Source organism: Bos mutus, chromosome 13 (genome assembly GCF_027580195.1).
Source record: "Bos mutus isolate GX-2022 chromosome 13, NWIPB_WYAK_1.1, whole genome shotgun sequence".
NCBI classification, from domain to species: Eukaryota; Metazoa; Chordata; class Mammalia; order Artiodactyla; family Bovidae; genus Bos; species Bos mutus.
The window spans coordinates 44065456-44086040 of NC_091629.1; the positions used below are offsets into that span (position 1 = coordinate 44065456).

Here is a 20585-nt window from a genome sequence, read left to right on the forward strand (position 1 = left end):
AACCCCATCAGGGCTATTAGCTAAGCCACATTTCCCCGAGACAATCCCACACAGGCCCAGAAAAGAGCTCACTACAACGGGGCCACATTAGCAAACTAGTCACACGCAGTGCTGGCTTGTCACTGGCAGCAGGGATGGCTTACCACAAGAGGAATAACAGGTTCTTCACAAACTTTATAAAGACGTTTATTCGTTTCATGGAACTTAAGCTGCTCATTTTGTCAGATTAAAAAATTAGAGGTGAACAATGGCTTACATTTCTAAAATAGATCATCAGTTCTATTCCCCTAGTTCCATAAAAACAAAACACAAGTGATCTGTACATCTTGCTGGTGAATTCACATAATGCTCTAGTTCCCTGATCCTTTGACTTTCTCTCCTCTCTAGTTAACTCTGTTCTGTTTTGACCACTGGCCACAGGAGTGGAGTGGCATTGGGGCTTAGAAGCGAACGCTATGGCTATTTGGTATGATAATTTATTGCTTGCCCTTTCAGTCCACTCTCATTTCTCCAAACACAGAATCAAAGTTTGAGATTTAAGCCCTTAAACTTGGAGGAATCCCTGTGGGCTTTTTTGCATAGGCATTACTCAGGATCTGAATGGGTTGGGAGGCCGGTGTGGAAGGTGGTTAGGAGCCCAAAGCTAACTGTTGCCATAGAGACAGCAACACAGAAGTGCTGGTCCTGCCTCAGAAGGAATTACCTAGCCCTGGTGCCTTCATCTTGTTCTGCTGTGTCCATGGTCCTTGGAATTAGACCCCAGAAAGACAGTTCCAACTTTAAATGGCTAAAACTTTTTGGCAACGGGCTAACTGCTTTAAAAGGGGAGAAAATACCCGATGCACTTTAAAGATCTTGCAAGTGGAGAATGTGTCCCACGAAGATACTTTTAAAAATTAACTGAAATAACCGATTGATGTGTATTACTAAGGTCTAACTAGGAAAATGTCAATAGTCCGAGCTCAGTAAAACCAGGAGGATCAGTTTACAGTTGCTTCAGTTTTCTGATTGTCACAAGTGTAGTTAATCAAACCAAAAAACTAAAATAAAAAGTAAATCTGGGAGCCAGAAAGATAAACATAACCCCTCATCCATGGCAGAGGGGCAGACGGGTTACAGTGGGGTTCCCGGGTGTGGAGCAGGTGCCCTGCAGGAGCCCGGCCGGGCGGGCGGCTGTCAGTGACGCTGAAGCCTACCGGAAGACATTCCTTCTCTGTTGCCTGCTTCTGACTATTCCGCAGAGAAAGTCTCAATTTGAGTGCGTGTGCTTCGATTTCTATTCTTAAATGTCCCTAACAGAGAATGTGGGGGTCTCAGGTCACACCCCCTTTATCTGGTAAACTGGCTCAGTCCCTCCCCGGCTTGTATTATTACTGTGTTATATATTTTGTAGTGGCCTCTTATTTACAGAAACTGCTAGTAACTTTGCTTTTTTAGAGAGTGATACAAAATCTTTTTTTACACACATAATTTTAACTCAATTAAAAAATAGAAGTAGCAATTCAGTGTAAACATTGTGACAGTGATTCTGGAATGTCTGAAGTCTGAGACAGAGTGAGTTAGGCCAAGATTGTCTCAGCTTTCCATATACATGCAGTGGAGCCAACTGATGCCATTACTATTGGACAAAGTTTCCAGTTTTTACCTAAAGAGACAAATGATTCTGACCTACTTTAATGAAATTTGTGAAAAACCAGCTGAGGCAGGCTCTACATGTCCAGATTTGAAGATGTTTGGGAATCAATGAAACATACCAGAAATACTTATTTGTTTTCTTTGCCCAAACAAGTATAATGAATGTCAAAGTGTTGATGCTAATTTAGATCCTGATTACATATTGGGAAGTCCTCAATTCTGCTTCATTAATTGTAGCACTGGACTCTGTTTTGCACAATACTGCATATTAAACTGCAGGCAGCCTGACAAGTCAGAGAAGGCAACGGCACCCCACTCCAGGACTCTTGCCTGGAAAATCCCATGGATGGAGGAGCCTGGTAGGCTGCAGTCCATGGGGGTCGCTAAGAGTTGGACACTGACTGAAGTGACTTAGCAGCAGCAGCAGCAGCAGCCTGACAAGTATGGGAGGAAGGGGAATTTTAAAAATCAGCTTAATGAATCACTACCCTTCAAGAATTTGAGCAAAGATGAACTCCTGAGGCTCTTGCAGGCAGACCCTCACCAATGGTCTTCTGGAAGGAACACTTCCTGGCTGACAGTTTTGTCTGACATGACAACTCATTGGTGGTGTTCTGCTGACATTTTTAGAGTATGCAGACAAGCCCTGTGATGAATAGCATTACCCAAACTTTAAAGCAGAAAAACTACAATGATTTGAAACCCTGAATTTTTGCTGGCAAAAGTAAATCCTATTTGTGAGAATGCAACAATTAGCCCCTGCTACCCACCCACCACAAAACCTACATCCTAAAACCAATCTAGCATGTGTCATTTACAAGAAATAGGTTTTCAGGCCCACAGTTGAAGAGTTCATCAGGGCTTTGCCGCTGGAGGTTTAAAAATTCCCACTTTCCGAAAGTATCTGACAATCAAGGGCACAGACACTAAGGTAATGCTGATCCTCACGGGCGCGAACAGCTTGTGGATGGCGTAGGCCACCACAAAGGTGCTTGTGCCGGCCGCCATTTTCGACTGGACCAGTGACTCTCTAAAGCCGAGTTTAAGCAGGACGGCTGACATGTCCACACCACTGGAGGGGAGAGAGACAGACAGACAAACACAGAAACACAAAAGATATTTACTACAGCAAGGGACTAAGTTAAGCACTCAATTTGGCTATGAGATTTACACTATTTTTTTAAAATGTAAGTAAAAGTAGCTAGATGAATACTAAGTCTTAGGAAGAAAGTTCTTACTCTCAAAGACTCTTGCTGCTGCTAAGTCACTTCAGTCGTGTCCGACTCTGCGCGACCCCATAGACGTCAGCCCACCAGGCTCCCCCGTCCCGGGGATTCTCCAGGCAAGAACACTGGAGTGGGTTGCCATTTCCTTCTCCAATGCATGAAAGTGAAAAAGTGAAAGTGAAGTCACTGTCGTGTACGACTCTTAGCGACCCCATGGACTTCAGCCTACCAGGCTCCTCCATCCATGGGATTTTCCAGGCAAGAGTACTGGAGTGGGGTGCCATTGCCTTCTCTGCTCAAAGACTCTTACATGAAAGCAAAAAACGAATACCTACTACTGTCCCAATCTTACCTTGAAATAACCATGTAAAACATTCCCAAGGAGATTAATGAGATTCCAATGTGCAGTGACACTGCCACGGCACCATATTCTTGAAAAATCTTTTTCAGCTGCTGCGACTTGCTTAGCTTTTCCTCCTCTGTGCCCTTGATATTGCTGCCTGTGGTCACAGTGATTTTGCTGGGGTCCTGCACACAAACCAAAGAAAGGGAGACACTTGAGGGCAGGAGCAAGGATGTGAGTGGTCATCAGCACATCACCACCTTCAGAATCATGCGATGTTCTGCTCTTTCTTATCCAATGAGAGATGAGTTCCTCTCTTTCTTCATCAGCTGAGGCTAATGCCCGCTACGCCACTGAGTGCACTGAAGGGCTGGGTACCACATGTGATGGGCAAAACGATGGCCCCAAAGATGTCTAGTTCCTAGGCCCTGGAACCTGTGAATATGTTACCTTATGTGACAAAAGGATTTTGCAGGTAGGATTCAGTTAAAGATCCTAAGATGGGTAAATCATCCTGGATCTTCTGAGTGGGACCAATGTGATCACAAGGGTCCTTGTAAGTGAAGGGAGGGAGCCAGCAGGGTCAGAGAAGCTGACATGAGGAGAGAAGCAGAGTCAGATTTGCAGAGGCTGGTGCTACTCCCTCTGAAGATGGAGGAAAGGGGCAAGCCAAGGGATGCAGGCACCTCTAGAAGCTGGAAAAGACAGGAAATGACTTTCCTGGCGACTCAGATAGTAAAGAATCTGCCTGCAATGCAGAAGACCCAGGTTCAATCCCTGGGTCAGGAAGATCCTCTGGAGAAGGAAATGGCAACCCACTCCAATATCCTTGCCTGGAAAATCTCATAGACAGAGAGGAGCCTGGTGGGCTACATAGAGTCCATGGGGTCACAAGAGTCAGACACGACTAAACCACCACCACCAGAGCAGTTGGAAGGACCCAGCTCTGCGATGCACTGAGGTTAGCACCTATGAGACCTCATGGGCTTCTGACCTCCTTGACTGTAAGAAAACAAACGGGTGTTATCTTATGCACGACAACCAGGCTAGACTCTATAAGACAGTGGGTGTGAAATAAATGGGAACAGAAGCTATGATATATTTACTTTTGGAATCAAGGTTTATCCCTGAGATCTGAACAGATATAGGGGGAGGGTTAGTTCCTAGGCCATAAATACAGCATTGGGGGTTTGCAGAGAAATTATTTACTATGTAGGGTGTCCATTAACATTTATTGAGCATCTACAAGGCCTGGAACGGTTTGAGAGAAACAAAAACAATAATATTGGGTTCAGAAGACAAAACTTCTCCACGCAGAGTGCTTTTTCATCAAAGGATTGCTTCAGCTCTCATGACAGACCTCACAGACAGAGCTCTTCTCAAGGACAAGATCTGGGTCAGCCAGCTCCGGTTATGGACTTTGAAGTGGAGGCCATTTCCTTATATTTTTAGAACATGCAGGGGCACAGACATACCTCAAAAGCTGGCAAGGCAGGGGTTGGGGGTAGGGACAATGACATGCGTCATGGCGACCCCAGGAATGAAATTAAATGATACCCAGATATCCAGAGCAGCAGCCTCCAAACCGAATGAGGCAGCGGTCCTCCCAGCCCGCCCCACCCTGCTCTGGAGGCATAGGTGGCCGCTGGGTTTCCTCTCTGGTCACTCCGTGTGTCCACCAAGGGAGGGCACTGGGAGCGAGAAGTGGTCCAAACCCCCACATGACATCAGCTGGGCCCTGCTGACACCCCGCCTCGGGTGGTGACCCAGATGTGTGTCTCCCTGAACTCTGAGCTGGCGCATCTGCCTTGGCTGTGATGCCCACGGTCACACATCCACAACAGGTCTGGACAAGCTCCTGACCCACTCCCACCCACATGCTCCTCTCCAGGTCACAGCTGTCCCTGTTTCGGCAAACCACATCCTCCTAGATGCTCTGCCTGAAACCTGAGTCACTGATTCCCACAACCAGCTATCAGCCGACCCCACCAGGTCCAAACTCAACCCCCCTCCCCTCCCCACCCAACACTCCTATCACCCGGGCCCAAGCTCCTCACCTCTTCCCTGGGTGACTGTGATGGCTTCTTCTTAGCTGTCCCCCAATCCTACCTTTGACCCCTCAACAGAGTGGCCAGAGACAGCCTGTGAGATCCGAGGTGGGATTACAGCACCGCCCCCGCTCAGAGGCCTCCTGGAAGCTAAAGTAGTCTATGCACTAGCCCCCCTGGCCCTCCAGACACCACCCCCCACCCAACCCTTCTCCTTCCTGCTTCCCATTCCAGCCGCCCAGCTTCCTTGCTGCTTTAAGGAGGACAGGCCAGGCCCGACAGGCCCTGGCATCTGCTGTTCCATCTGCCAGGAAGTTTTTCCCCAGAGGGCCTCATAGCACTGCCTCCAGATCTTTATCCAGCACCACCACAGGGAGGCCCTCCCGGACTGCTCTCTTTAAAGTACACAGTTGCATGGTTCATGTGTGTCTGTCATTGTGCAGTCATCATCAGGGTCTAATTCTGGAAGATTTTTGCCACTGATCTGCAGTTACTTCCCATTCCCCTCTCCCCCGTCTTGCCGGGGGGGAATGGAGACACCAACCTCCTTTCTGTCTATGGATTTGCCCATTCTGGATGTTTTTAATATGAATAGGATCATGCAACACGGGGCCTTTGGTGACTGGCTTCCGCTACAGACTGAAAGTTTGTGCAACTTGCCTCCCCTCCCCCAAATTCATACAATGAAACCAAATCCCCACCCTGACCGTATTTGGAGGTGGGAGGTGACTAGGTCATGAGAGTGAAGCCCTCATGAATGCAATCAGGGCTCTTATAAAAGACACCCCAGAGGGCTACCTTGTCCCTTCTAACATGTGAGGACATGCCAAGAGGACAGAAGACAGCTGGCAATGAACCAGGAAGCAGACCCTCACCAGACAAGACCCTCACCTGTCCTGACCTTGGACTTACAGCCTCCTGGGCTGTGAGAAATGAATGTTTGCTCTTTAAGCCACCTGTGCTTGAGTGCTCAGTCACTTCAGTTGTGTCTGATTCTTTGCGACCCTATGGTCTGTAACCTGCCAGGTTCCACTATCAATGGGATTTGCTAGGTAAGAATATTGGAGTGGGTTGCCATGCCCTCCTTCAGGGGATCTTCCCAACCCAGGGATCGAACCCATATCTCTTATGTCTCCTCCACTGGCAGGCAGGTTCTTTACCACTAGCACCACCTGGGCAGCCCTTAAGCCGCCCAGTCTATGGTATTTTTGTTATAGCAGCCTGAACAGACTACTGCAGCTTTTTCCACTTATCATGTTTTCAAGGGTCATCCACATTGTAGCAGGTATCCAACTTCATTCCTTTTTATGAAGTAGAATTTGATTCAACTGAAATACAAAGTATGGATTCTAAAATTTATCCTGCGGGCTAAGCTAGGAGCCATAGCACATTTTTGGCCGACAAAGAATGTCTGTTGTGTCTGGGAGCGTTGTTGTGCCTGGTAACCTCTGGGGCAGGATCTCACCCTGGCTTCATGCAGGACAGGAGGGCCTGGCTCTGAGTCAGCTGCTGGAATGATAAAGTGTACGTGCTACATGTTTGTGGAAGGTAAGGTACAAAAGCAGAGGAAGGAAAGAAGGCTCAGTGAAGAGCCACATTCTGGGCATGGCGAGGAGCAGGTGGAATTCAGTCTTGGATGGAAACTTGCTCAGAACTGGGACTTCCCTAGCAGCCCAGGGGTTAGGACACCTTGCTTTCACTGCTGAGGGGGAAGGGCTTAATCCTTGGTCAGGGAACTAAGATCCTTCAAGTCATGCGGCCAAAAGAAAACAAAATTTGCCTAGTCATCCTTGATTTATAATCATATGCAACTGCTACTCATTTGCCCCTCTTCTCCCAAAAGCTGGTACAAAACTCAGATTTATGAGTTAAGAGTCTTTTCATTACCTCCCAATTGAAAGAGCATCTCTTTTGTTCCCAAACTGCAGTTAGGACTGAAAACACACACACACACACACACACACACACACACACACACACACGCGCGCGCGCCCCCCCCCCCCACCCCCACCGCCCCCCCACACACACACACACACGCCCTCCCCCACCCCCACCGCCCAAACACCTGGAAGCTTTCATCCTGGAATTAAATTTCAGTACCATTAAAGGCTGTTCTGTCCCTGGGAATTAAGTGTTAAGGCCTTAAGGGTGGGGATGAACTGTATTTTCTCACGGCCTTTAGCTTTAACTTCTGCGGGGGATTTTCAGACTTATGAAAACAAACAGTTAAAAAAAGGGGTGGTGGTGGGTGGTTTAGTTGCTCAGTTGTGTCTGACTTTTGCAATCCCCTGGACTGTAGCCCGCCAGGCTTCTCTGTCCATGGGTTTCTCCAGGCAAGAATACTGGAGCAGGTTGCCATTTCCTTCTCCAGGAGATCTTCCTGACCTAGGTATCAAATCCACGTTTCTTATGTCTCCTGCATTGCAGGCAGATTCTTTATCGCTGAGCCAGTATCCGTTTATGGGGTCCCAGAGACTGATTCTGATAGGCAGGAAAGCCTATCATGTTTTGAAAGGTTTTAGGAAAACCACGAGTATTCTCAGGAGAGGCCACTTCTGTTGAGCCAGCCACTGAGCTTAGCACTTTAAAGGTTTTATAAAAACCCTCACGACCTCATGCTACGGGTACCTCTGTCACTTCCACTTTGACAGATGGGAGACCGGGGCTTTGGGGTGAAGCTGTGAGCTGGCTGGCAGTGCTCAGACTGTGTTCTGCACTACAGACTCCCCTTCTTGTCCCCCAAGAGTTGAACATTCCTAGAGGAAGAGCCTGTTTCAGAACTTCAGGACTCTGGAGGGGAGAAGAAAAACTGTCTTCAGCCTCCCTTTTTGGGCCAGCACCCACGCTCCCAGTTCTCTGACGCCCAGCGGAATGGCCGCTGGGAGCTTAGGCTTTTTCTGATAAACAGGTCGCCACCCGCCTTTTGGCTGCGGAGGAAGTGCCCCAGATGGGAGGGCTGCCGGGCACTGATAGGATGGCTTCCAGAGCCAAACCATGTCCTGGGGTGGATGACGATGAGTGGAAGCCCTTTTCACTCCCACCCCAACACTTGGCCTGACAGAACCTCATTCTGCCCCATCTGTCCACTCACAGGACGGGGCGGAGCTGCCACTCTCTCTCTCCTCCTCCCTCTTCTGTGCAAGCTCTATTTTGGCAAATGGCCTTTTGGCCAAAAAAGAAAAATAAAAACGCAGCCAGACTTCCAGCTACAGAATAACAAGTATCTATTGCCAGACAACAAGAGGGACAAAATATTCAGACACATGGACAATTTCCTGTTAGCCAGTGCCAAGGTTAGTTTTTAACTTTCTAGAGTTAGATTTTTTTTTTTAAACATGGACAATTTTCTTCCTTTTATTTTGAAAATCTCTTTAATCACTGTGAGTCATGTATTTTTCTTCCTAAGCCTGGAGGAGACGAAAGAGGTTAAAATAAAAGGAATTTATGAAGAGGTGACCTGCAAGGAATAGGAATCTTTCAAACATTCATTTCTTGGTGAGATATCACCTTAAAAACCTGTGCTATATTCTTAGTTGCCGTCCTGGTTGGAGATAACTTCGTACCTCCCCCGGTGTCTGTTTTTAGATAAAAGTGCTTCCATACACTTGCGGATGGCTTGGCTCTCTGAGCCCCAGCGTTTTCATCTCCCAGTTCTCCCTCACATGCTGCCTTTCACGAAGTCAAAGCAGTGCCAACCCAGAGCAGACACTCACAAATAAGTGAAGAACAGTTGTTAAGAGCAAAAGCTTTGGAACCAGACTAGTTTGGATCCCAGTTCTGACAGGTAATCTCTGTGTTTCTCAGAGAGTTACTCAACCTCTCTGGGCTTACGTGAAGATAATAGTATTGTTTATGTCTCAGGGTTGTTGTGAGAATTACACGAATTGATATTTTCAAAGTACTCAGAACAGTGCCTGTTACAAAGTAAACACAATATAGTGTTTATGATTAATATTATTTACTGCATGAATGAAAACAGGTGTCACTCTTAACAATCTGACCTTTTAAGCAAGATTTTTGGCTCATTCCTCAAAACTTCTTGACTCTTCTCATACAGCCTCCTTACTTTAATAAATACAGCAGTGGTGGCTGGGATTGGTGGAGGGAGGGCAGCAAACACACACACACACACACACACTCACACACCTGCCAGTGCCAGGCTAACCAGACAGACAAGCAAATCAGAAGGACATTCCGTATGAGGAGAGCATAGAAGATGTACTCCCACGAGGCTGAGGAGAGGCCAGTGGAGGCGTCACTGGTGGTCAGGGAAGGCTTCCAGGAGGAAGGGACAGATAGGCTGATGTATGGAGAATCTCCAGGAGACACCTGGGTGTATGCAGAGGGTGTGAGGCATGTGAAGATCCCCAAGCTGGGCTCAGGAGGCAAAGATAAGATCTACTGCCTGTCAGATGGCTCAGCACAAGGCAGAAAAGGAAGTTTCTCCATCTGTGGGGGAGGCATGGTAAGGTCATGGGTCAAAGGCCTATGGAACATTCAAGAAGCACTGGCTCCCAGTGACACCATGCTCAGGCCTGTATCAGCTCATGGAATGGTCCCCAAACTACTGTTGGGAAGGTGTTATTTTTAGCCCCCTGAAAGGTCAGCAACCAGGCCTCAGAGACCTTGAGGACAGGGTGAGACAGCAACCCTGGTGAGTGGATGCAGGCAGGCTGGACCAGAGCAGCAAAGCTCCAAGCACTGCTCCTTCCAACTGAGTTCTGCATCTCCAGAAGGCACTGCTCACCACCTGTTTTCTTTAAGGAGACCCACTTCAAAATCAAACTGAAACATATTTACAGAAAGGAGCAGTCTGCATTTGCATTCTGAATGAAAACCAGTTTTCACTTACCATGCATAGAAGGCAAGTGAAGATATACACAAAGAAGTAACCCTGCGTTTCAGGCGCGAGTCCCGCCCGCAGTCAGACTGGGAGGCCTGCTCTCGCGGTTAGATAAAAAGGGAGTGGCAGCAAGTACTCGGGGGGAGGAGGGGAAGGTGCGGGGGCAGGTGGTGGTGGTGTTAGAGACAGCAGCATCCACCGAGCCTTCCTCCTCAGCCCAGCGAGGGGCCCCAGCGTGACTTCAAAGGGAACAACTCTAAGCGCCGGATGACAACGTCGATACCAAGTCCACCCCACCTCCAATACTCTCCGCCGCCACCACAGCGCAGGCCCAGCTTTGGGCACCTGGGATCCCCTGGAGGCTGTGACCTTGGGCATTCGCCACGCCCCCCTGAGCCTCAGTTTCCCCGGTTGTCAACTGGGAGATCGCTTCCTTGGCTTGAAAAGATTTGGGGTCTGGGGACCTGAAGGTGTTCGGTCTCAGCAGCTGCGCGTGTAAAGCTCTCCTCCGGCGCAGGTGGACCAGTGATCCGGGCGTCCGGGGATCCGGGTGTCCGGGGAACCGGGTGGGGGTGGGGAGGCTTACCTGGCGGCCCTGGTAGTTCCCGCGGGCGGCGCGCAGCAGCTGGGCGTCCGGCCCGGGCCCGAGCAGCGGCAGGAACACCGGCGGCGGGACACAGGGGGCGGCGGCGCCCAGGAGCCAGGTGGCGCGGCACCGAACCCGGGCGCCCACCCGGCCCGCGGGGCTCAGCAGCGCCAGCAGCCCGGCCATGGTGCACAGAGCCGGGCGCTGCCGCCCTAGCAGCAGACCGCGGGTTGGGGGCGGGGGGAGCAGCGCGGTGGGCGGGGCCCGCGGGAGCAAGAGCCGGGAGCGGCGGGGAGGGGCCAGAGTCGTGCCCGGTCCTAGGCCCCGCCCCCCCGCCGCTGCCAGAGCGGCTAGGGCGGAGCTGGAGCCGCGCGCGGAGTGGGCGGGGCCGGAGCTGGAACCCGGCGCCCAATGCGAGGGCTGGAGACGCGAGCTCTGACACCGGGTTAATTCCAGCCCCAAGGACCCTGACTCATCATGTTGGTTTCGAGGGAGTCGGAGGCCAGCCCAGCCCAGATGCAAGAGTGAAGGGGTTAGATTCCTCCGACTTGATGGGAAGTGGCAAGGTCACGGGTGGCAGGGCTTGTGGAGTGGGAAATATCGTCGTGACCATCTTTAGGAACTGCAATCTACAACAGTATTCGACTGTTAACTGCAATAAAGATACTAATATTTGGTCTCCATTCTGCAGAAGAAACTGAGACAGAAACGAAGCCTTCCCCGAGGCCTCTTATCCTCCTCCTCTTCTCATGCCTGACCCCTGGTAGCACTTTTGGTTGAAACTAAGGATCCAAAGTGTTTCTAGATCTTTGCTATTTTTAAGCCGGGGGAAAAAAATAGCACGGAAAATTGTTGCTTGGAAAACCAGTGGAAAAGCTGGAGGAGTGGACATTAGGCCGGGCCCCCAGGAAAGACTCTGGTTAGAGCAACACCGGCGGGCCAGGGGAGTGGCCCTTCAGTCACAAGCGGGAAGATGAGTGTCAGGGGCAAGCTAGTGAAAAGAATGAATTTGAGAGCACACTGCCAGAGACAATGACCCCAGGATCAGAAAGCTGCCACTGCAGCTGCCTTCCACAAAACAAGCCACTGGATACCAGAAGGCAGGGTCAGGCTGCGGCTTCTGTCCCCACTAACTGTCCACAGTTGGGCTGGCAACTGGACACCTGGATTCTGCTGCAGAAAACCCCACATCTCTGTCAACTTGTTAACCAGCAGCAAACAACCCAAGCTACAGGAGGATGCCTCTGCCTTCAAAATATTTTATGAGTGCATCCAGTTGGCAGAAAGAAATTAGTACCCAGAAACCTAGCTGCAAAGGGAAGTTATAGCCATGCTGACCAGAAGGTGCACAACAAAGGGATGGGAATCCATGTGCCCAAATTCAGTACCTCAAGACCGCCCCTAACCTGCCCCACCTTGTCTCACTGGGTAGAACTGAGTCACATGATACTGTTAGCTGCAGGGCAGTCTGGAATTTGAGGATCCTGCAAAGAAACAGACTTGGCTTAGATCAGAGCAGGCACACTGTCCTCCTGAACACAGTTGGGGGTCTATTGGCAGCGAGGTAGAGGAGGATGGCTGCAGGGGTGGTATGGGGGAATGGTAATTACAGAAAGTGGATGGGGCTGTGTGCCCATGCGTGGTGGTGAGTGTCACATGGGAAGTGCACGTGTACCAGGGGGAAGGGGAACAAGTCAGTGTGTATGTGAGGGGGTTGAAACAGAAAGGGGGCTGGGATGCTGGAGGAAGAAGAAAGGATTTTTCCCTTCTGATGGAGGAATTACTCTGCCCCAGTTTCCAGGGGAATCTGCCTGGGGGTCCAGGGCCTCAGAGTTATTCACTGTGGCTAATTTCTCTAGGAATGTATTAAAATCTGGCAGACAGACTGTGTTAAAATAAAAATTTGGGACAAATTGCCTCGTTTTCTCCAATTACATATTCTGATTGTACCTCTGTATTTATTCCGGTTCTCTTTCTTTGTCAGATTCTGCAGTGCCTATTCTAAACATTTTCTGCCCACCTGGGGTCCTCCCTCCTGCCCTGATGCCTTCCCTGTTGGCACACACCCTTGCCTCCTACCTCTCAGGGGAAGCCTGGGTCTTAACTGATGGCTCCAGCCCACCTACTTGTTTCCCTCCACCATTCTCCACCTCCTGCTTCAGTCCCCTTTTCCAAAGCAAACCAAACTACCCATTCCCACATATGGCTTCATGCCTCCTCTCTGTTCATTTCCAATCAGCATTCATTATTCTGAACACCTGCCTGTGCCAGCAGCAGCGATGCAGTGAAAGTAAGACTTTGTTGTTTCGTGAGCTGGTGGTTAGCATCACAACTTTGATGCGGTGCAGGCCTGGTTTAGAATCTCTGTTAGGTGATTCCAACTGTCTAACCTGGTGGTTTCCTCACTTGTAAGAAGTGGGAGTAATAACACCTATCTCAAAGGGTTACTGTGAAGGTTAAAGGAGATAATATATTTCAGTACTTGCAGAACTGAATCTGGCACAGTGAAGACTCAAGACATGGAAATGTGGCTGGCATTTCTTTTTGTCTACCCAGCTCTCTCCTTCTAATAAAGATGTCTGTCCTTCTCTACTGTAGTTTGTATGAATCTTAGTGGTCAGTAGCCCTCTGGTCAGGGGATGGATTTGAGATCCTTGCCCCTTGTACTGGTGAAAATGGGGTCATGCTGAATATAGACATCATAATATGACTTTTTCACTTAATCTACTTCTATGCAGAGTACATCATGAGAAACGCTGGGCTGGAAGAAGCACAAGCTGGAATCAAGACTGCCAGGATAAATATCAATAACCTCAGATATGCAGATGACACCACCCTTATGGCAGAAAGTGAAGAGGAACTAAAAAGCCTCTTGATGAAAGTGAAAGTGGAGAGTGAAAAAGTTGGCTTAAAACTCAACATTCAGAAAACGAAGATCATGGCATCTGGTCCCATCACTTCATGGGAAATAGATGGGGAAACAGTGGAAACAGTGTCAGACTTTATTTTTTGGGCTCCAAAATCACTGCAGATGGTGACTGCAGCCATAAAGTTAAAAGACGCTTACTCCTTGGAAGGAAAGTTATGACCAACCTAGATAGCATATTAAAAAGCAGAGACATTACTTTGCCCACAAAGGTCCATCTAGTCAAGGCTATGGTTTTTCCAATGGTCATGTATGGATGTGAGAGTTGGATTGTGAAGAAAGCTGAGCACCGAAGAATTGATGCTTTTGAACTGTGGTGTTGGAGAAGACTCTTGAGAGTCCCTTGGACTGCAAGAAGATCCAACCAGTCCATTCTAAAGGAGATCAGCCCTGGGATTTCTTTGGAAGGAATGATGCTAAAGCTGAAACTCCAGTACTTTGGCCACCTCATGCGAAGCGTTGACTCATTGGAAAAGACTCTGATGCTGGGAGGGATTGGGGGCAGGAGGAGAAGGGGACGAGAAAGGATGAGATGGCTGGATGGCATCACTGACTCGATGAATGTGAGTCTGAGTGAACTCCAGGAGTTGGTGATGGACAGGGAGGCCTGGCGTGCTGCGATTCATGGGGTTGCAAAGAGTCGGACACAACTGAGCGACTAAACTGAACTGAACTGAATGTCTTTCCTGTTGGAACCATAATTGTGGAATATTATTTAAAAGCTGTAGAACATTCTGTCTATAGATACTCCATGACTTATTTAATCCAGTGTCTTGGTGAGGAATGTTATAGACTGAAGGGGTCTTTCCCCAAATTCATATGTTAAAGCACTAACCCTCAATACAATATTGTTTGGAGATGGGGCCTTTGGAAGGTAAATACAGTTAGGTTATGATGTAAGGGTTAGATCCATGTAATGGTATTAGTGCCCTTAAAGGAAGTGGAAGAGCCACCAGTCTCTCAGTCTCTCTGCAGCAAGAGGGCAGAACAAGAAGGCAGTCCACAAGCCAGGAAGAGAATTCTCAGCAGAACGTGACCATGCTGCCATCCTGATCTCAGACCTCCAGCCTCCAGAAATCTATTTTGGAATGAATAGCATTTTATGGCTTGGGGCCAAGAGCTGGGGCCTTGGGGTCAGATTGCCTGATGGGGGTGTCTCCCCTTTTAAGGTGTACTGACCATGTAACTGGTTAAGTCACTCAACATCTCGGAACCTCAGTTTTCTTATCTGTAAGATGGGAATAATAATAGCGCCATATCACACAGCTGCTGTGAAGAAGAGAAATTTCATGTAGTTGGGTGCTTGGCACAGTGCCTTCCTGAAAGCTGATCGTGGTAAGCACAGTGGCCATCATTATTATTATTACTGTTTCTCTTCATTCATTCATTCTGAGAAGAGGATGAATGGTGTGAGCTGGACACAACTAAAGGCTTTGAGTGTGTGTGGGGGGCACAGGGTGTGGGACCTGAGCTGTCCAGTCCAATGAGGCCACCTCCGAGAGAGATGCGACTTATAAAACCACCACTGAGAAAAGCAATAGCCTGTAGAGGATGAACTTGCTGGTTTTCTAGGAACCTCCCCTCTACTGCCTTCAAGATAGAAATGATCACTTCTCAGTACTCGGGAAAGGTCTGAATTAGTTGGAACCATGATTCATGAAGATTCCTTTTGTTTGTTTGATGTCTGGAGGGTTGCTAATAAGAACATCTAAAGTACTTAGAAAGAACAATTTAAAGATTACTGACTCATGTCTGAGAAGCATGGGGATTAACAGGAAATAAAATCAACATCCGTAAAGCAAACCAGCTGCTGCCTGTTCTACGGGCAACTATGGAGTCTTTAAAGGCTTCACTGTTTGTTTTTGCTTTAATTATTGTAAAGAAAAGAAAGTGAAAATGAAGTCGCTCAGTCATGTCTGACTCTTTGCCACCCCATGGACTGTAGCCTACCAGACTCCTCCATCCATGGGATTTTCCAGGCAAGAATACTTTATTATTAATTAATAATTAAGAATACATTAGTTATTGTTATGGGTAACATTTGCTCATTGTAAAAAATAAAGCTCAAAGGACACAGCCAGCAACATCATTTATTCATTCAATAAACACATTTTGAGCACTCCTAAGTGCTGGGCACACAGCAGTGAAGTAGGAAGACAAGGCTCCATGGAGCTTATGTTCCACCAGAGAAGAGATGCCAGGCAGGGAAGAGTGGTGGGAGGAATTCAAGACAAAATCTGCCGACCCAGAAAATCTTTCAGCAAGAAGATAAGAAAAACAAAAGAGTTTTATTATTGAATAAACATCAAATTATTATAGAATAGAATAATAGAGTATAATAGAATGTGATGCAGATCTCAGGCAATTCACTAGAGATTGCAAGATGGGAAGTTCCTCCTTTTATGCAGCTGAATGTATGCTTCATCTGAAGACAAAAAATAACTACTTCTCAGGTAAGAGGACTTGACGGCACCATTTGTCACACATAGCTCACCCCAAATCCACTGGTAACTGGGGAGGTCGTTTGTCCTTGCTAATTTTCTATCCAAAGGAATAGACACTTTTCCCATCTCTATGACAAACCCATAATGATAACACAGAGCTGGCCACCGAAGTTAAACCCCCACCTGGACTAGGAGATAGGCTGCTGTCTTCCTTGATGTTCACATTTCAAGAAGACAGCTCTTAAGACTCTTAACTAACATTTTCCTGGGTCGTAAAAACTGGCAAGTGGCTTAGTTTGCCTTTAAAACATTTGCATACAACTCAAAGGGGCAGAGGAAGAGTTAACTGCTCTAAGGAAAGTGGTGATGAGAAGGTTCTCATCTTTTTTTTTTTTTTGCACCAGGGAAAATCAACTTTTTTCAATTTATTCTTAATTGTTTAATGTCTTTACAGAGACAGGCATTAAACAAATAAGTGAGCCCTATGGTGTCAGTCAAATAAGGGGCTGGGGAGTTGGGCGCTGTAACTGGAGACAGCCTTGCTAGGTCTCAGAGAATTCCATGTGCCCAGAGCCTGGAGCAAGACAATGGGGATACCCTCCCCACAGTGGCCAGCTTTGCGTGTCCTTTCAGCCACCTTTCTATGTATGAACAATCACATCTGGTGGTTGTTTTGTTTGATGTTTTCCAAAAAACTGGGATTATAACATGTGTTTGTTGACTTAAAAAATATTCACAAACTAAAAGTTGAGAGCTATGTTTCATTTGGCAGGAATTTTTAGGACTTCAAGCTTGGAAGGCAGCATCTCAAGTAATCCTGAGTGAATTGCTTCAAGGAGGCAAGGGGAAGAGCCAGGTTTTACTGAAGTTTTGCATCAAAGGGCAGATAATCTGAATGTGAAAAGATTATTGTTAAAGAAAACCAGATTATCTCAAAGAATTGGGCACTTTTCTTTGTATGGGAAGATGGAAGAGACTGGGCTCACTGAAATCATTCCTTTGATAGGCACCTCCACTTTCTGGGGCCAGCATCCTGTGTTTTCACATCCTGCTTTTCCTCAGGGATCACTGTGGGGAGTGGCTTCAATCTGATGGTACTAGATGGCAGGTATTCTTTCCTTTCTGAGTTCCTTCAGGGGTCACCAGCTCACCATTGTAACATCTCTTTTTTTTTTTTTTAATTTAATTTTATTTTTTTAAATTTTACAATATTGTATTAGTTTTGTCAAATATCGAAATGAATCCGCCACAGGTATACCTGTGTTCCCCATCCTGAACCCTCCTCTCTCCTCCCTCCCCATACCATCCCTCTGGGTCATCCCAGTGCACCAGCCCCAAGCATCCAGTATCGTGCATCGAACCTGGACTGGCGACTCGTTTCATACATGATATTATACATGTTTCAATGCTATTCTCCCAAATCTCCCCACCCTCTCCCTCTCCCACAGAGTCCATAAGACTGATCTATACATCAGTGTCTCTTTTGCTGTCTCGTACACAGGGTTATTGTTACCATCTTTCTAAATTCCATATATATGCGTTAGTATACTGTATTGGTGTTTTTCTTTCTGGCTTACTTCACTCTGTATAATAGGCTCCAGTTTCATCCACCTCATTAGAACTGATTCAAATGTATTCTTTTTAATGGCTGAGTAATACTCCATTGTGTATATGTACCACAGCTTTCTTATCCATTCGTCTGCTGATGGACATCTAGGTTGCTTCCATGTCCTGGCTATTATAAACAGTGCTGCGATGAACATTGGAGTACACGTGTCTCTTTCCCTATTTGTAACATCTCTTATTCACCAGTTTGGCAGGAAATACACCATTTCTCATGCTCTTCATTTGTTTTTTTCACCCACTGTCCCATCAAGGACATGTCCATGTCAGTAAACACAAAAATCCTTCTTTAAGTATCTGCCTTGTATTCCCTGCAGAGAGGGGTGTCCTTTCTCTCATGAGATGGACATCTAGGGCCCCTTTTGTGGGGGCTGAGAGCATGAACTCTGGAGGGAAGCCCAGGTTCATGGTCAAGGCACTGCTTGCTTCCTGAAGACAGTGGGCAACCAAACCTGAGCCTCAGGTTCTGCACGTGTAAGATGGGAATTGATGCTTTTGAACTGTGGTGTTGGAGAAGACTCTTGAGAGTCCCATGGACTGCAAGGAGATCCAACCAGTCCATTCTAAAGGAGATTAGTCCTGGGTGTTCTTTGGAAGGAATGATGCTAAAGCTGAAACTCCAGTACTTTGGCCACCTCATGCGAAGAGTTGACTCATTGGAAAAGACTCTGATGCTGGGAGGGATTGAGGGCAGGAGGGAAAGGGGACGACAGAGGATGAGATGGCTGGATGGCATCATTGACTCGATGGATGTGAGTTTGAACTCCGGGAGTTGGTGATGGACAGGGAGGCCTGGTGTGCTGTGATTCATGGGGTCACAAAGAGTCGGACACAACTGAGCGACTGGACTGAACTGAACTGAACTGAAGATGGGAATAATATACTGGGGACACAATGTGAGGATTAAATAAATGCATTGACATGTGAAGCTTGAACAGTGCAGAGCTCAGAGCAGGCCTATCCTGGTGTCAGCTGTTATCATTACAAATTGCGTTAATAATCACTGATCGATCATCCATGAAGGCTGTTTCTGTCGTCTCATTCCTTCCCTCCCTTCCTCAAATATTTTTCTGCCCTCTCCTTTGCCAGATCATGCAGGGAATGGCTTGGAAATGGTCCCTGCCTTTAGGGAGCTTAGAGTTGGGTGAGGTTGATGGACAGAGAACAGGTCGCCAGTGGAAGCCAGCATTGTGAATCTGTGGTGGGCAAGGGGTGATCAGAAAGGCTTCCGGGAGAAGGAGGCATTGGATATCTGAAAGGTGCCAAGGAGCAGACACAGAGCTTCTGGGGAGAAGTCACCAAGTTGAGGGAGGGCTGGGTGCAGGTCCCAAGGAGGATGAGAGCAATGTGAATGGTGGACTGGGGACAGGAAACTCAGAGGAGACCTGAGTGGCTGGGACTGCAAGGAGTGAAGGGCTTGAAGGGGCCTGGAAAAAGTTGCAGGGGGTGGGGGTGGGGTGCTGCGCAGATCAGCTGATTTTATTCTAGCTGCGGTGGGTAAGCACTGAAGGGTCTTCATCTTCAGTGAAGGGAGAGGACACAATCTGACGACCATGTTAAACTGTGGAGCATGAAGGTGTGGGTGGAGGAGGCGAATGGGAAGGAGAGGGCACCTGGGGCGGCTGAGTGGGCGGACTTGGGAGATGCGGGAAGTGGGAAGCCTGGAGGTGGGGCCAGGAGGAGAGGATCTGACTCTGGGCTCTGGAACTAAGCCCTAGGAGTTGGAAGCTCCTCCCCTATCCTGGAAAAGTAGCTTCTGCCCACCATACAGCAGTGGGAACAATTTCAAGGAGGTACCCGTGAGAACAATGTGTTGTCCCAGGCCATCTGGATGACTGAACCCCTCTAAAGCCTCTGCATAAACCTTTAAGATTCTTGGGCGCGGGGTGGAGAACAGCTTGTTATATCTTACAAGCCTCGTGCATAATTTCCCTGCCTTTTGAAAGCTCCACTCACTCATCTGGAGGGCACGCCTCTTTATGGGGCCTCACTTGGCCCGGTTCACACGGGTCAGTTTCAGTCCGCACCCTGGAACTCCACGCTTTTGAGCCCCAGAGCCGAGTGCAGGCCCTGTGGCTGAGGAGCTTGTCGGGTAGTAAAAGTGTGGAGGAGGATCTTTGGGGGAAAACAAAGCTATTTGATTTGTTCTGTTGTCATTGTTCAGTGGCTAAGTCGTGTCCAACTCTTTGATTCTCTTAGCTTCCCCCTTTTTTTTTTTTTAGCTTCCCCTTTTAAATAGATTATCCAGGAAAAAAGATGGGGGGTGAGGGAGATCTGACCTGCCAATATCCATCCAGGAAGAAAATTTGTCTTACTTCTAGATACAGGTTGCTGGCTTTTGAATTTTTTGTCCTGCTACTTGCTTCTAGCTGTCCTCGACCAAGTTACTTAATCTCCTGAGCTTTCCTTATCTGTGAAACGTTACTGACTTTATGGAAATGCATACATGCATGCTAATTTGCTTCAATCATGTCTGACTCTTTGCCTATGAACCCTGTGGACTATAGCCTGCCAGGCTCCTCTGTTCAGGGGATTCTCTAGGCAAGAACACTAGAGTGGGTTGCCACACCCTCCTCCAGGGGATCTTCCTGACCCAGGTATCAAGCCCATGTCTCTTATGTCTCTTGCATTGGCAGGAAGGTTCTTTACCACTAGCACCACCTTTAAAGTGCCTTTATGGGAATACTTGAGGTTTAAAAATGTTCAGTACATCTAAGGGTCTTGGAGCCTGGCCGATAGTAATTCCTGAGTATCTCATTCCTGGTGGATGGGGCGGGGGTGGGGACACTATTGGTTATTCCTGTTCCATTATTTGATTCAGTGGAAATTCAGGCCTAACATCAATAGCTGCTGCTTGTTGCACACTGCTGCCAGGCTTTGAGGGTTTCTTCTGGGTCTGTGTATTTGCCCC

The 20585-nt window shown here is 47.9% G+C and overlaps 1 protein-coding gene across 1 annotated transcript; it reads right to left on the bottom strand.

Annotated features, from left to right (window-relative positions):
• Positions 1–170: 170 nt before the first annotated feature.
• Positions 171–10935, bottom strand: FAM210B (family with sequence similarity 210 member B). Its single transcript, XM_070381517.1, has 3 exons — positions 10682–10935; positions 3214–3389; positions 171–2707 (listed from the first exon to the last, which is right to left on the bottom strand). The coding sequence occupies exons 1-3, from the start codon at positions 10865–10867 to the stop codon at positions 2491–2493; spliced, it is 579 nt and encodes a 192-aa protein (XP_070237618.1). The 5' UTR covers positions 10868–10935; the 3' UTR covers positions 171–2490.
• Between the last annotated feature and the right edge of the window lie 9650 nt (positions 10936–20585).